This window comes from Chiloscyllium plagiosum, unplaced genomic scaffold, assembly GCF_037043375.1.
Source record: "Chiloscyllium plagiosum isolate Xiang-an unplaced genomic scaffold, Cpla_swu_hap1 HiC_scaffold_13, whole genome shotgun sequence".
Classification (NCBI taxonomy): domain Eukaryota; kingdom Metazoa; phylum Chordata; class Chondrichthyes; order Orectolobiformes; family Hemiscylliidae; genus Chiloscyllium; species Chiloscyllium plagiosum.
This window is the reverse complement of record NW_028270151.1, coordinates 25246511-25263945: the sequence shown is the minus strand read 5'-3', so window position 1 is coordinate 25263945 and position 17435 is coordinate 25246511. Positions and strand designations below refer to the sequence as shown.

The 17435-nt window shown below is 45.8% G+C and overlaps 1 protein-coding gene across 7 annotated transcripts in view; it reads right to left on the bottom strand.

Moving 5' to 3' along the window:
• The window catches only part of LOC122556119 (TRAF2 and NCK-interacting protein kinase-like), a 264784-nt gene that overhangs the window by 101522 nt on the left and 145827 nt on the right, over window positions 1–17435 (bottom strand). For all 7 annotated transcript variants that reach the window (XM_087993377.1, XM_087993378.1, XM_087993379.1 and 4 more), the window contains exon 4: window positions 4592–4717. In XM_087993377.1, coding sequence (XP_087849503.1) covers window positions 4592–4717 — 126 coding nt within the window. The remainder of the gene's footprint in view (window positions 1–4591; window positions 4718–17435) is intronic.

Sequence of the window (17435 nt, the reverse complement as noted above, 5' to 3'; positions counted from 1 at the left end):
GCCTCTGACGCTCCAGGGAAAACAGTATCAGCCTGTTCAGCCTCTCCCTGTAGCTCAAATCCTCCAACCCTGGCAACATTCTTGTAAATTTTTTCTGAATCCTTTCAAGTTTCACAACATCTTTCAGATAGGAAGGAGACCAGAACTGCATGCAGTATTCCAAAACTGGCCTAACCAACGTCCTGTACAGCCACAACATGACTTCCCAACCCCTGTACTCAATGCTCAGACCAATAAAAGAAAACATACCAAATGCCTTCTTCGCTATCTTATCTACCTGTGACTCTATTTTCAATGAGCTATGAACCTGCACTCCAAGGTCTCTTTGTTCAGCAACACTCCCTAGGACTTACCATTAAGTGTATCAGCTGAAAATGTGTTGCTGGAAAAGCGCAGCAGGTCAGGCAGCATCCAGGGAACAGGAGAATCGACGTTTCGGGCATAAGCCCTTCTTCAGGAATCACTGAAGAAGGATTCCTGAAGAAGGGCTTATGCCCGAAACGTCGATTCTCCTGTTCCCTGGATGCTGCCTGACCTGCTGCGCTATTCCAGCAACACATTTTCAGCTCTGATCTCCAGCATCTGCAGACCTCACTTTCTCCATTAAGTGTATAAGTCCTGCTAAGATTTGCTTTCCCAAATGCAGCACCTTGCATTTATCTAAATTCAACTCCATCTACCACCACTCGGTCCATTGGCCCATTTGATCAAGATCCCGTTGTAATCTTAGGTAACCTTCTTCGCTGTCCACCACAGCTCCAATTTTGGTGTCATCTGCAAACTTACTAAATATACCTCCTATGTTCATATCCAAATCATTTATATATATGATGGAACGTAGTGGACCCAGCACCTATCCTTGTGGCACTCCACCAGTCACAGGCCTCCAGTCTGAAAAACAACCCTCCACCACCACCCTCTGTCTTCTATCGTCAAGCCAGTTCTGTATCCAAATGGCTAGTTCTTCCTGTATTCCACAAGATACAACCTTGCTAACCAATTTCCCATAGGAACCTTGTTGAACGCGTTACAGAAGTCCATATAGATCACACCTACCTATCTATTGACCAAAGCTGATTTTAACTCACAAATACGTCCATTCAAATAATTTGCATAAATTTCCAGTCCATACAAATCTAACAAGAGCTTGGACTTCTGCAATTTCAGCGTCACTTTTTATTTCCCTATATATGAAAGAAAAATTCAGTGAGTAACTCTCAGAAGTCGCTCATTGGCGTAAAGCACTCTGTGATGTCTGGAGGTTGTGAAAGGCATCAGAGAAATACAAGCTCTTTCTTTTGCAATGCTTTGTATGAAGAAGCTTTCTTCCTGTTCACTGTTACAAATCACTTGTAATTAATCCCATTTGAAAACTATTATAAATTATTTGTAGCACAGAAACAGACCATCCAGTCCAAGTACTTCACACTATCATTTGCATTCCATCCCAACCTATCCCCAGTCCTCTTCACCTTTACTCCACATGATACCCCTCTGTTCCTTACTCCTTTATTCCTTTTTTTTGTTTATATAAAGAAGAATTTTAATGCTAATTATTACTTTATTTCTTTATTCTCCTACTTATCCTACAAAGGTAATGCTTAACCTTTAAAACTTTGTTTCTTTGACTATTTTGAACCTAAGTTTTTTTGTACAGGGGTACCTTTGTACCAAAGATGGTGCTGCATGTGGTGAGATTATATACTTTTCAATGTAAATCTGTACTTGAATACACGTGACAAAAAAATCTAAATCTATTTTCTGATGGTTTATCCAGCTTCCCCTCAAACACATCTGCACTGTTTACCTCAATGATTCCTTGTGGTAGCCAGTTCCATGTTCTCACCAGTCTTCCTGAATTTCTCATTAGATTTATCAGCATTTTATAATTTTAGTGCCTGGCTCTAGTCTACCTAAGAAAGTGGTATCATTTTCTCAGCAAACAACCCATCAAACACTTCTTTAATTTTAAAGATGTCTTTCAGGTCACATCTCAAAGAATCCTCATAGCATGGAAGCAGGCCATTTGGCTCATCGAGTCCACACCAACCCTCTGAAGAGTGTCCCACCTAGACCCAGACCCAAAATCCTGCATTTACCATGGCACATCTTTGGACTGTGAGAGGAAACTGGAGCAATCCCACACAGACATGAGGGAAACATGCAAACTCCACACAGACAGGCACCTGGACTGGAATTGAGCTGAGGCCCCTGGCACTGTGAGGCAGCAATGCTAACCACTAAGCCACCATGCCGCCCTTCTCAGTCTCAGTTTTTTCTTTTCTAGAGTAGAGAGTCACTGCTTTTTCAGTCCTTCCTAATAGACATGAATAATTTCCCAACATTCTGTTGCTTTGAGTTGTATTTGGACTTCCAGAAGGTATTCAGCAAGGTTTCTCACAAAAGGCTAAGTTCTAAGATAAGAGTCATAGTGTTGGAGGTAGTATACTGGCATGGATAGGGGATTAGTTAATGGATAGGAAATAGCGAGTGGGGATAAAAGGTTATTTTTCAGGTCGGTGATCGTAACCAAGGGTTCCACAGAAATCAATGCTGGGGCCACAACTGATTACAATATACATGAAAGACTTGGAAGCAGGAAGTAAATGTACTGCAGCCAAATTTGCAGATTACATGAAAATAGGTCAAACGCTGGTTGCGGAAGGGATACAAACAGTTTAAGAGGAGAGAGTGATATGTTAACCAAGTGGCCAAAATGTTGGCAAATGGAATATCTTGTGGGAAAATGTGAAGTTCATTGCGGAAGGGAGGACAAAAGAACACGGTGGCTCAATGGTTAGCACTGTTGCCTCACAGCACCAGGTACCAGGGTTCAATTCCAGCCTCAGGCGACTGTCTGTGTGGAGTTTGCATATTCTCCCTGTGTCTATGTGGGTTTCCTCCCACAGTCCAAAGATGTCTAGGTTAGTGAATTGGCTGTGCTAAATTGCCCATAGTGTTCAGGGATGTGTAGGTTAGGTGTATTAATTAGGGGGAAATATAGGGTCCGGGAAATGGGTCTGGGTTATTCTTCAGTGGTTCGGTGTGGACGTGTTGGCCTAAAAGGCCTATTTCCACACTGTAGGAATTCTATGATGAACTGAATAATATTTAAACGGAGAAAAACTGCAACACAAAGGGACTTAGAGATACCTGTGCACAAAACGTATAAAACTAGCACACAAGTGCAGCAGGTTCTTTGGAAGAGTGTAAGAGTAGGGAAGCTTTACTGCAATTGTACAAGGTGCTGGTGAGACCAAACCTGGAGTACTGAGAGAAGTCTTGGTCCCCTAAAAAAGGAAAGGTATTATTTCAATGGAGACAGTTCAGAGAAGGTTCATTAGGATTATCCCCGGTGTGGAAGGATTGTCTTATGAGCAAAGATTAAACAGACTGCAGCTCCACATATTGGAGTTGAGAAGAATGAGAAGGCATCTCATTGAAACACATGGGATTCTTAAGGGGTTTGATAGGGTCAATTCTAAGAGGATGTTTTCCCTCATGGGAGAGTCTAGGACCAGAGGGAACAATAAAAGGGCTGCCTGTTTAAGATGAGGAGGAATTACTTTGCTCAGAGAGTTGAGAGACTTTGGAACTCTTTGCCGCAGAGAGCAGTGGGGGCAGAGTCCCTGTGTAAATTTAAGGCAGAGATAGTGAGATTCTTGATCAGTAGAGGAATCAAGGGTTATGGGGAAAACACAGGACAGAGAGCATTAGGAATATTGGATCAGCCATGATCTGATTGAATGGTGGAGCAGGCTTGAGCAGTTACATGGTCTACTCTTGTTCCTATTTCTTATGGTCTTAATCTAGTAACTTATCTTTCTTTGCACCTTCTCCATCATTTCTCTGTCCTTTTCATCGTATGGTAAACACAGTACTGAATAGAACATAGATCATATCACAGAATCCCTACAGTGTGTAAAGAAGCCATTGAGTCTGTGCCAAACCTCATTCCACCCTAAACCCATCCCTCCATCCTATCCCTGTAACTCCACATTTACCATGCCCTGCATATCCTTGGAGACAACAGGGCAATTTATCATAGCCAATTCCACCTCGTCTGCGCATCATGTGGGACGAAACCAGAGCACCTGGAGGAAACCCAGACACACACAGGGAGAACATGCAAACGTCACAATGAGGGTAGAATTGAATGCCGGGCCATGGCGCTAGGGCTAACCACTGTGCCACCGTGCTGCTAAAGGTTCAATACACATCGAGCATCATTCCTCTGTTCAGTGCGACATTTCAATTATAGGAATTAGTCTTATCTACTTGGAATAGTATTAAATCATATCTCGTCTTCCCCTTCAGAACAAAGACAGTGACAATCTCAGGTACAACTTGCCCTTGATGAATATTATCTCTGCTACAAACTATTGCGGGTTCACCCACTAAATGAAGAACAATGGCCCAACAGTGGATGACACCTAAAGAGCAGAAGAGCTTCAAAATAGCCTTAAGGAACTGTCTTTGTTGGATGGTACCCCTCTGCAAATAGCTCCAACTTTATTGCATGCTGCAAGAAAGAACTTATTTCAATGCAACACATCTGACTCATCATGAAATAACATTGGCATCAATTTACCCAAAGCTGGTCATCCACTCCAGGAGGATTCTTTTTAATGAAGGCTCCATAATAGGTGGCAACATTTCGATGGTGTGAATACTTCTTTAGCATATTAATTTCCTGTTTGATCTCCTCCTCTTCATCCTGTGAAAATAAATGAACATGTTTGGAAGTAGTTAGTTATGTGAACAATCGGATGAAGTTTTGAGGCGATTTCATATAACGCCATATCAACATTTGCACAAATTACTGGAAGGCGCTGAGTCAGGTAAGCAATGTAGTGAATAAAGCAGATGAGATCCTGGGGTTTATAAATAGGAGGACAGATTCAAAATATCAGGAAAACAGGCTAAACTGTGTGACCCCAGCAATGTATTGTGTCTAATTCTCAGCACCGCACTCCAGAAAGGACAAATGTTTGATTGTCAGGGAAACCCAAGGAGGTGGGGGGAGGGCTGGAATGGCAGGGAACAGGAAAATAATTTGAGTTAAGGTCACATTCAAATCAGCCACGGGCCTAATAAATGGTGGAACAGACTTGATGGGCTGAATGGCTGACAACTGGTCCTGTTTCATCTGATCTTACTTGAAGGCTTTGGATGGAATGGTAGGATAACGTTTCTGGATTTGAAAACTATTTCTAATGAATAAATGTGAATTTTTAAAAAGTGAGTATCAGTTATTGTGATCATGAAACTACTGGATTGTCACAAAAGCCCAAGTGGTTCATATGTCCTACAGGGAAGAAAATCTGACATCCATATCTAGTTCAGTCTACACGTGACTCCAGGGGCACAAGGTGATTTATTCTTAACTACCCTCTCAAAACAGCCCAGCAAGCCACTCAGTCTTGCGAGAACTACAAGGACCTCCGTGATTCAGAAGGCAGTTCACCACCATCTTCCTGTGGGAAAGTAGAGGAGGACAATAATTGCTGGCCTAACCCAGCTATGCCCACAGCCTATAAAATAATAAATTAAAGACAAGCAATTCTTGAGCATCATTCTGAGGATGAAAGGCATACAGTTATGTGGATTGATTGGAGATGTTAGGGCACCAACTTAAGACTGAGATGAGGGGAATTTCTTGTCTGCACGGTTTTGAACCTTTGCATCTCCTTACCACATGAAGCTGTGGGGTTCAAAGTCCTTGTGTAGGATTAAGGCTGAGATAGATTCTTGATCAGTAGGCGAATCAAGGGTTACAGGGAAAGGGCAGGAAAGTGGACATGAGGGATGTCAGACCAGCCATGATCCTATTGAAAGAAGGAGCTGGCTCAAAGGAAGGGACTGACTGGCCTACTCCTGTACTTATTTTTTATGGTCTGCTGTTCTCCAAAGAACAGAAAAGGCAGCGAATGATAGTGGTGTTAATAGTCCAGAAGCATTTAGATAAATAAAAGAAAGAGAAACAGATTCTGAAAATCTGATAATCAGAAGACACAGATGTCAACTGGATTGGCAAAGGAATTGTGGAATGAATGAAGAAAGTTTGGAATGCACTGCCCCACTTGAGTGATGGATATATATTCAGTTAGGCCCTGTAAAGGGAATGAGATAAGTACCTGATGGGGATGTATGGAAAGAGGGGATAGTGGGACTGACGAGTGTGCTGTTTGGAAGGAAAAGCAGTGGGTGAGTGGCCTCCTTCTTGCTGTAGTGTGCTGTGATTCAATTCAGTATCAGTTTGATTTCAAAATGATTAAGTGTAACCACCATGACATTAATGGGTAAGCGAGCTAATGAATTGTATGAAACAGAAAACCCATTTCCTGTTGTCAAATGAGCAGCTTTCCTGTTCCTCATGCCTCACCTGAACCCAGCTTCCTGTTGATGTCTCACATTTTCCTTTAACTCTTGTTGATGCAGCAAGAATGTATTATTTCCACTTTGACAATCAGAGATTACTGGAGAATAGAATCAGGCGACAGAGAAAGAGAATCTTTTATGTGACAAAGTGCTGTGGTCCAGAATCTGCTGCCTGACCTCAGTGGTGAAAGTGGATTTAATTACAACATTTTGAGGGATAATTAAATAAAACTTTCTATTTCAAGTGCTTATAGGATCTGGGAGAGCAGCAAGAGGACTGGGACTAATTGTAAAGCTCTTTCAAACAGCCAGCAGAAGTAAGATAGGACGAATGGTTTGCATTTGCTGCTGCTTGATTCTGTCATCTATGTTATGAAAACATTTCTGGAGCAAAAGATCTCCTTGGAAGGAACTTATTTAGAAGAGTCTGCAGTACTTGAAAATAACTCTTCAAAAACTATGACGATCTCGGTCTACTCACTAATTTACTGTGAGACAGAATCACACTAAGTGAGTTTGGTCATAGGATATTGATTGGAGCTAGATGTATTTTTATAAGTTGTCATGGTTACCATTCCTGATGCTATCTTCAGATTCCAGATTGTAATTAATTGAATTTACATTCACCAGCTGCCATGTTGGAGTTTTGACCTCATGCCCCCAGAGCCTGGGTTTGATGATAATTAGCCCATTGGCATTAACCACGACACCACAATCTCCTCAGACGGTGGTGCAAACCTGGGTCCATGAAGCTCACTCCCACTCCAATTTTTATACTCTGCCCAGGTTTTGCCTTAAGGCATTTGCAAAGAGGCTATGGCAGAACAGTCACTGGGCTAGTACGCTGAGGCTCAGGCTAGTGTTCAGAAGACACAGATTGAAATGCGACCGTGGTGGCTGGTGCAATATAGATTCAGTTATTTAACATTTAGGACCTAAAACTAGTCTCAGAAATAATGGCCATGACAACTTATTATAAAAATCCATCCAACTCCTCTGGGACTGATCCTTACCTGGTCTGACCCACATGTGACTCCAAATCCACAGCAATCTGCATCATTTGGATAAATGTCCTAGCAAGACATTCAACTGAAAGGCAATTAGGGATGGGTAACAAATGCCAGCCTTGCCAGTGCACCTGTATCTGATATAAGCGTGTATCATCTCAAACTCAATTTCATCAGTTCAGCAATGCTAAGACAGCATCTTCCAAATCCACAGCCCCTCTCTTCCAGCAGGACAAGTACAACAGATATACTGCCATCGCCCAGAGAGTGGTGGCTGTGTGGAATGCTCTGCCCCAGAGGGCAGTGGAGGCCCAGTCTCTGGATTCATTTAAGAAAGAGTTGGATAGAGCTATCAAGAATAGTGGAATCAAGGGTTATGGAGGTAAGGCAGGAACAGGATACTGATTAAGGATGATCAGCCATGATCATATTGAATGGTGGTGCAGGCTCGAAGGGCAGAATGGCCTACTCCTGCATCTATTGTCTATTGTCTATTATCTATAAGTTCCCCGTCAAGCCACTCACCATCCTGACGTGGAACTGTTTTGACATTCTTTCAGTTTGGCTGGATCAAAATCCTGGAATTCCCTCCCTAACAGCATTGCGGGTTTATGTCCAGAGTGAAAAAGTGTGGCACTGGAAAAGCATAGCCGGTCATGCAGCATCCGAGGAGCAGGAGAGTCAACGTTTCAAGCATACGGACTGCAGTGATTCAAGAAGCCAACTCATCAGCACCTTCTCAAAAACAACCTGGGATGGGCAAAACAATGCTGGCCCAGGCAGCGACATCCACATCCCATGAATGAATAAAATAAGAAAAATTTAATGAATAATGATTTTTGACTTCCAATTTCCCATACAATCCAATATCCCTTAGGGTCTGTGTTGCTTTGAGGAATCTCTTCCGAAAGACCACCCAAGCTGGTGAAGAAGCTGAGGAGGTGCCAACCATTTTCGATGGCCCCAATTGGAGACTAATACAAAAATAAAATGTGGCTATAAAAACTTTTTCAGCTATCCCGAGGTGGTGAAAGATTCGGCACAAATGCAAGTCAGTGTTTCTTTTTCTCCATAAAGGGCGAAAATTTCCAGTGACATCAGTTTAAATATTGTCATCAGATTAATAATCTCAGCTCCTTCAATTAGTTTCAGCTAAGCGGTTCATTATTGGGTGAGGGGAGGGGGCATTACGTAGACAATCGAGGAGGTGGGAAACACTCAAGTACAGATTTATTTTCACAAGAAGTGAATGAGAAATGGGATGAGAGATGAAATAATTACAGAAATTTTACCAGAGTTGATATTGCCAGGAATGTCAAAGCTAGGCCCATCATTAAGATCTCATCGTTAAACTGGAGGGAGATGACAGGACCATAATCTACAGTCAGAACTGTGACTGCTTTGGAACAATAATGTTTCCGTCATGTGTCACCAGATTTCTAAAGATGGCTGCAGGGAGGAGATGCTGTTGAAAGCAGAGTGCTTTACCACCTATAGTCTGACAGGGGCAAAGTGAGGTGAGGACAGATAAAGCACACTTGAACTACTCTACTCAAAATACAAAGCTAGTTTCAGCTCAGCAGTACTGGAAATGAAAGTGAAAATGATGAGAAATGCGTGACACGTCAAAGTGTACTTGTCATCTCACTGTGTCAGGCAGCAGCAATGGCAATGGATGTGAGGACACAGCATAGCACTGTGTCTGAGAGGGCGACATTTACACACCCACTTCTCCATCAGTCAGGGTAGGCAGCCCTTAAAAAGCCTAATCACTGCATAAATTGTTAAATAACAACAACACACCATATGCACCGGTACTGTACCCCAGGGTTATACAGTGACAGATTCGTCCCCACCAGACCGGCATCCCAAAGTTATACAGTGACAGACCTGTCCCCACCAGTACTGTATCCCAGTGTTATACAGTGACAGATCAGTCCCCATCAGTACTGTATCCTAGTATTATACAGTGACAGACCTACCCCCACCAGTACAGTACCCCAGTGTTATACAGTGACAGACCTGTCCTCACCAGTGCTGTACCCCAGTATTATACAGTGATAGATCTGTCCCCACCAGTACTGTATCCCAGTGTTATACAGTGACAGATCAGTCCCCATCAGTACTGTATCCCAGTATTATACAGTGACAGACCTACCCCCACCAGTACTGTATTCCAGTGTTATACAGTGACAGATCAGTCCCCATCAGTACTGTATCCCAGTATTATACAGTGACAGACCTACCCCCACCAGTACAGTACCCCAGTGTTATACAGTGACAGACCTGTCCTCACCAGTGCTGTACCCCAGTATTATATAGTGACAGATCAGTCCCCACCAGTACTGTATCCCAGTATTATACAGTGACAGACCTACCCCCACCAGTACAGTACCCAGTGTTATACAGTGACAGACCTGCCCCCACCAGTACTGTATCCCAGTGTTATACGGTGAGAGACCTGTCCTCACCAGTATTGTATCCCAGTATTATACAGTGACAGACCTACCCCCACCAGTACAGTACCCCAGTGTTTTACAGTGACAGACCTGTCCTCACCAGTGCTGTACCCCAGTATTATACAGTGATAGACCTGTCCCCACCAGTACTCTACCCCAGTATTATACAGTGACAGACCTACCCCCACCAGTACTGTATCCCTGTGTTATACAGTTACAGATCAGTCCCCATCAGTACTGTATCCCAGTATTATACAGTGACAGACCTACCCCCACCAGTACAGTACCCCAGTATTATACAGTGACAGACCTACCCCCACCAGTACTGTATCCCAGTGTTATACAGTTACAGATCAGTCCCCATCAGTACTGTATCCCAGTATTATACAGTGACAGACCTACCCCCACCAGTACAGTACCCCAGTGTTATACAGTGACAGACCTGTCCTCACCAGTGCTGTACCCCAGTGTTATACAGTGACAGATCTGTCCCCACCAGACTTGTATCACAGAGTTATACAGTGACAGACCTACACCCACCAGTATAGTACCCCAGTATTATACAGTGACAGACCTGTCCTCACCAGTACTGTATTCAATGTTATACAGTTACAGACCTGTCCCACCAGTACAGTACCCCACTGCTATGTAGTAACAGACCTGTCCCCACCAGTGCTGTACCCCAGTGTTATACAGTGACAGATCTGTCCCCACCAGACTTGTATCCCAGAATTATACAGTGACAGACCTACCCCCACCAGTACAGTACCCAGTGTTATACAGTGACAGACCTGCCCCCACCAGTACTGTATCCCAGTGTTATACGGTGAGAGACCTGTCCTCACCAGTATTGTATCCCAGTATTATACAGTGACAGACCTACCCCCACCAGTACAGTACCCCAGTGTTTTACAGTGACAGACCTGTCCTCACCAGTGCTGTACCCCAGTATTATACAGTGATAGACCTGTCCCCACCAGTACAGTACCCCAGTATTATACAGTGACAGACCTACCCCCACCAGTACTGTATCCCTGTGTTATACAGTTACAGATCAGTCCCCATCAGTACTGTATCCCAGTATTATACAGTGACAGACCTACCCCCACCAGTACAGTACCCCAGTATTATACAGTGACAGACCTACCCCCACCAGTACTGTATCCCAGTGTTATACAGTTACAGATCTGTCCCCATCAGTACTGTATCCCAGTATTATACAGTGACAGACCTACCCCCACCAGTACAGTACCCCAGTGTTATACAGTGACAGACCTGTCCTCACCAGTGCTGTACCCCAGTGTTATACAGTCACAGATCTGTCCCCACCAGACTTGTATCACAGAGTTATACAGTGACAGACCTACACCCACCAGTATAGTACCCCAGTATTATACAGTGACAGACCTGTCCTCACCAGTACTGTATTCAATGTTATACAGTTACAGACCTGTCCCACCAGTACAGTACCCCACTGCTATGTCGTAACAGACCTGTCCCCACCAGTGCTGTACCCCAGTGTTATACAGTGACAGATCTGTCCCCACCAGACTTGTATCCCAGAATTATACAGTGACAGACCTACCCCCACCAGTACAGTACCCAGTGTTATACAGTGACAGACCTGCCCCCACCAGTACTGTATCCCAGTGTTATACGGTGAGAGACCTGTCCTCACCAGTATTGTATCCCAGTATTATACGGTGACAGACCTGTCCCCACCAATATTGTATTCAGTGTTATACAGTTACAGACCTGTCCCACCAATACAGTACCCCACTGCTATATAGTAACAGACCTGTCCCCACCAGTGCTGTACCCCAGTGTCATACAGTGACAGGCCTGTCCTCACAAGTACAGTACCCCAGTATTATTCAGTAACAGACCGGTCCCCACCCCTTCAGTACCCCAGTATTATACAGTAACAGACAGTCCCCACCAGTATTGTATCCCATTGCTACATGACAGACCTGTCCCCACCAATACTATACCTCAGTGCTATACAGTGACAGACCTGTCCCCACCAGTACTGTTGCCCAGTGTTATACAGTGACAGACTTGCCCCCAGAGATACCGTATCTCGGTGCTACACAGTGAAAGACCTGGCCCCACCAGTACTGTACCCCAGTTTACACTGCAACACCTTTTGCCACCAATACTGCACTCCAATGATATTTTCTATTTATTCGTGGAATGTGAGCGTCATTAGCTGATCAGCATCTATTGCTAGCATCGTGAACCACTGCAGTGGGTTGACCCACAATGCAAAAAGGGACGGTATTTTCAGATTTTGACCCAGCGAGAGTGAAGGAATGCTATATATTTCCTAGTCAGGATGGTGACTCGCTTGAGGGGAACTTGAAGGTGTTGGTTGCTGCCCTTGTCTTTCTAAATGGAGGTGGTTATGGGTTTGAACGGTATTCAGTGACTGACCTACTCCAATACTGCTGTACCCAGTGTCATACATTGAAAGACCTGACCTCACCAATACTGTACTCCAGTGTTACACAGTGACAGACCTGTCCCCACCAGTACTGTACCCCAGTGTTGTGCAGTGACAGACTCGTCCCCACCAGTACTGTACCCCAGTGTTGTACAGTGACAGACCTGTCCATATCAGTAATGTACACCAGCGTTATACAGTGGCATACCTGTCCCGCCAGTAATGTACCCCAGTGTCACACAATGACAGCCCTGTCCCCTCCGGTACTGTATTCCAGTGTTATACAGTGACAGACCTGGCCTCACAAGTACTGTAACCCACTGCTACACATTAATAGACCTATCCCCACCAGTACTGTACTCCAATGTTACACAGTGACAGGCCTATCCTCACGGGTATTGTATCCCACTGTTACATAGTCACAGACCTGTCCCCACCAGTACTGTACCAGTGTTATACATTAACAGACCTGTCCCCACCACTATTGTACCCAGTGTTATATACTAGAATGGCCCCAGCTATGCCTGCCTCTTCGTAGGATATGCGGAACAGTCCATCTTCCACAGCTACACTGGCACCAACCCCCACCTTTTCCTCCGCTACATCGATGATTGTATCGGCGCTGCCTCGTGCTCCCACGAGGTGGTTGAACAGTTCATCCACTTTACCAACACCTTCCACCCCGACCTCAAATTTACCTGCACCGTCTCAGACTCCTCCCTCCCCTTCCTAGACCTCTCCATTTCTATCTCGGGCGACCGAATCAACACGGACATTTACTATAAACCGACCGACTCCCACAACTACCTAGACTACACCTCCTCCCACCCTGCCCCCTGTAAAAATGCCATCCCATTCTCCCAATTCCTTCGTCCCCACCGCATCTGGTCCCAGGAGGACCAGTTCCAATACCGAACAACCCAGATGGCCTCCTTCTTCAAAGACAGCAATTTCCCCCCAGACGTGATCGACGATGCTCTCCACCGCATCTCCTCCACTTCCCGCTCCTCCGCCCTTGAGCCCTGCCCCTCCAATCACCACCAGGACAGAACCCCACTGGTCCTCACCTACCACTCCACCAACCTCCATACACATCGTATCATCCGTCGTCATTTCCGCCACCTCCAAACGGACCCCACCACCAGGGATATATTTCCCTCCCCTCCCCTATCAGCATTCCGAAAAGACCATTCCCTCCGTGACTCGCTCGTCAGGTCCACACCCCCCACCAACCCAACCTCCACTCCTTGCACCTTCCCCTGCAACTGAAAAAATTGCAAAACTTGCGCCCACACCTACCTCCCCCCTTACTTCCCTCTAAGGCCCCAAGGGATCCTTCTATATCCGCCACAAATTCACCTGCACCTCCACACACACCATTTACTGCATCCGCTGCACCCGATGTGGACTCCTCTATATTGGGGAGACAGGCCGCCTACTTGCGGAACGTTTCAGAGAACACCTCTGGGACACCTGGACCAACATTCCCAACCACCCCATGGCTCAACACTTCAACTCCCCGTTGTTGTGGTTCTGTTCGCCGAGCTGGGAATTTGTGTTGCAGACGTTTTGTCCCCTGTCTAGGTGACATCCTCAGTGCTTGGGAGCCTCCTATGAAGTGCTTCTGTGATATTTCCTCTGGCATTTATAGTGGTTTGTCTCTGCTGCTTCCGGTTGTCAGTTCCAGCTGTCTGTTGCAGTGGTCAGTATATTGGGTCCAGGTTGATGTGCTTATTGATTGAATCTGTGGATGAGTGCCATGCCTCTAGGAATTCCCTGGGTGTTCTCTGTTTGGCTTGTCCTATAATAGTAGTGTTGTCCCAGTCAAACTCATATTGCTTGTCATCTGCGTGGGTGGCTACTAAGGATAGCTGGTCGTGTTGTTTCGTGGCTAGTTGGTGTTCATGGATACGGATCGTTAGCTGTCTTCCTGTTTGTCCTATGTAGTGTTTTGTGCAGTCCTTGCATGGGATTTTGTACACTACATTGGTTTTGCTCATGCTGGGTATTGGGTCCTTCGTTCTGGTGAGTTGTTGTCTGAGAGTGGCTGTTGGTTTGTGTGCTGTTATGAGTCCTAGTGGTCGCAGTAGTCTGGCTGTCAGTTCGGAAATGCTCTTGATGTATGGTAGTGTGGCTAGTCCTTTGGCATGCGGCATGTTCTCGTTCCATTATTTTTCCCTTAGGCATCTGTTGATGAAATTGCACGGGTATCCATTTTTGGCGAATACATTGTATAGGTGTTCTTCTTCCTCTTTTTGCAGTTCTGGTGTGCTGCAGTGTGTTGTGGCCCTTTTGAACAGTGTCTTGATGCAACTTCTTTTGTGTGTGTCTGAGGATGTCACCTTGACAGGGGACGAAACGTCTGCAACACAAATTCCCAGCTCGGTGAACAGAACCACAACAACGAGCACCCGAGCTACAAATCTTCTCACAAACTTTGAACTTCAACTCCCCCTCCCACTCCACCAAGGACATGCACGTCCTTGGACTCCTCCATCGCCAGACCATAGCAATACGACGGCTGGAGGAAGAGCGTCACATCTTTCCCTAGGAACCCTCCAACCACAAGGGATGAACTCAGATTTATCCAGTTTCCTCATTTCCCCTCCCTCCACTTTGTCTCAGTCCCAACCCTCGAACTCAGCACCACCTTCCTAACCTGCAATCTTCTTCCTGACCTCTCCGCCCCCACCCCTACTCCGGCCTATCACCCTCACCTTATCACCCTCACCTTAACCTCCTTCCACCAATTGCATTTCCAATGCCCCTCCACCAAGTCCCTCCTCCCTACTTTTTATCTTAGCCTGCTTGGCACACTTTCCGCATTCCTGAAGAAGGGCTCATGCCCGAAACGTCTGATCTCCAGCATCTGCAGTCCTCACTTTCTCCTAGAAGGTTATGCACTAACAGACCTGTCCCCACCAGTACTGTATCCAGTGTTATACACTATCAGACCTGTCCCCACCAGTACTGTACCCAGTGTTATACAATGACAGACCTGTCCTCACTAGTACTGTAGCCCACTGTTATTCAGTGACAGACCTGTCCCCATCAGTACTGTACGCAGGGTTACACAGTGACAGACCTGACCTCACCAGTACTGGGGTACAGTACTCCAGTGTTGTACCGTGACAAACCTGTCCCCACCACTACTGTACCCCAGTGTTATACACTGACAGACTTACCCCCACTAGTACAGTATTTAGTGATATCGAGTGACAGGCTTGTCCCCACCATTACTGTGTCCCACTGTTATACAGGGACAGACCTGTACCCATCAGGACTGTACCCCAGTGCTAACTAGTGACGGATCTGTCCTCACAAGTACTGCACCCCAGTCTTATACAGCGACAGATAAGTGCCCACCAGCACTGTACCAGGTGTTATACAGTGACAATCATGTCCCTATCAGTACTGTACCCCAGTGTTACACGGTGACAGACCTGTCCTCGCCAGGACTGTATCCCAGTGCTACACAGTTACAGACCTGTCCTCTAGGGACTGTACCCAGTGTTACACAGTGACAGGCCAGTCCTCACCAGTACTGTATCCCACTGTTACACAGCGACCGACGTGTCCGCACCAGTACTGTACCCCTGTGTTATACAGTGACAGACCTGTCCCACCTGTACTGTGTCCCAGTGTTATACATTGACAAATCTGCCCCACCAGTATTAAGTCCCAGTGTTATATAGTGACAGATTTGTTCCCACTAGTACTGTATTCAGTGTTGTACAGTGACAGACCTGACCTCACCAGTACTGTACCCCAATGTTATACAGCGACAGATCTGTCCCCACCACTACTGCACCTCAGTGTTATAGTGACGGACCTGTTCCCACCACTACTGCACCTCAGTTTTATATAGTGACGGACCTCTCCCCACCAGTACTGTACCCATTATTATACAGTGACAGCCCCATCCCCACCAGTACTGCACCAGTGTCGTACAGTGACAGACCTATCCCCACCAATGTCACTCCCTAACCACCCGACACGCGGAGGAAGAAGCCCTCATCTCCTGCCTCGGGACCCTCCAAACCCATGGCATCAATGTGGATTTCAGCAGTTTCCTCATTTCCCCTCCCACCGCCTTTTCCCAGATCCAATCTTCCAACTCGGTACCGCCCTGATGACCTGTCCTATCTGTCCATCTTCCTTGCCACCTGTCCACTCCACCCTCCCCTCTAACCTATAACTCTTACCCGCCCCTCCATCTACCTTTTGCACTGTCAGCTACCTTCCCCCCAGCTGCATCCTCCTCCCATTTATCTCACCACCCCCTCGGCTCACAGCCTCAATCCTGATCAAGGGCGTTTGCGCAAAACATCAACTCTCCTGCTCCTCGGATGCTGCCTGACCTGCTGTGTTTTTCCAGCACCACACTCTCAACTACCCACCAGTACTATATCCCAGTGTTATACATTCACAGACCTGTCTCCACCAGTACTGCATCCCAGTGTTATACAGTGACAGACCTGTCCCCGCCAGTACTGTACCCCAATGTTATACAGTGACAGATCAGTCCTCACCAGTACTGTATCCCAGTGTTATACAGTGATAGACCTGTCCCCACCAGTACTGTATCCCAGTGTTATAGTGACAGACCTATCCCCACCAGTACTGTATTCCAGTGTTATACAGTAACAGATCAGTCCCCACAAAAGTACTGTATCCCAGTGTTATACAGTGACAGATCAGTCCCCACCAGTACTGTGTCCCAGTGTTATACAGTGGCAGACCTGTCTCCACCAGTATTGCATTCCAGTGTTATACAGTGATAAACCTGCCCCCACCAGTACTGTACCACAGTGTTATACAGTGACAGATAAGTCCCCACCAGTACTGTGTCCCAGTGTTATACAGTGACAGACCTGTCTCCACCAGTACTGTATCCCAGTGTTATACAGTGACAGACCTGTCCCCACCAGTACTGTATTCCAGTGTTATACAGTGACAGATTTGTCCACACCAGTACTGTATCCCAGTGTTATACAGTTACAGACCTGTCCCCACCAGTAATGTACCGCAGTGTTATACAGTGACAGACCTGTTCCCACCGTACTGTATTCCAGTGTTATACAGTGATAGATCAGTCCCCACCAGTACTGTATCCCAGTGTTATACAGTGACAGATCAGTCCCC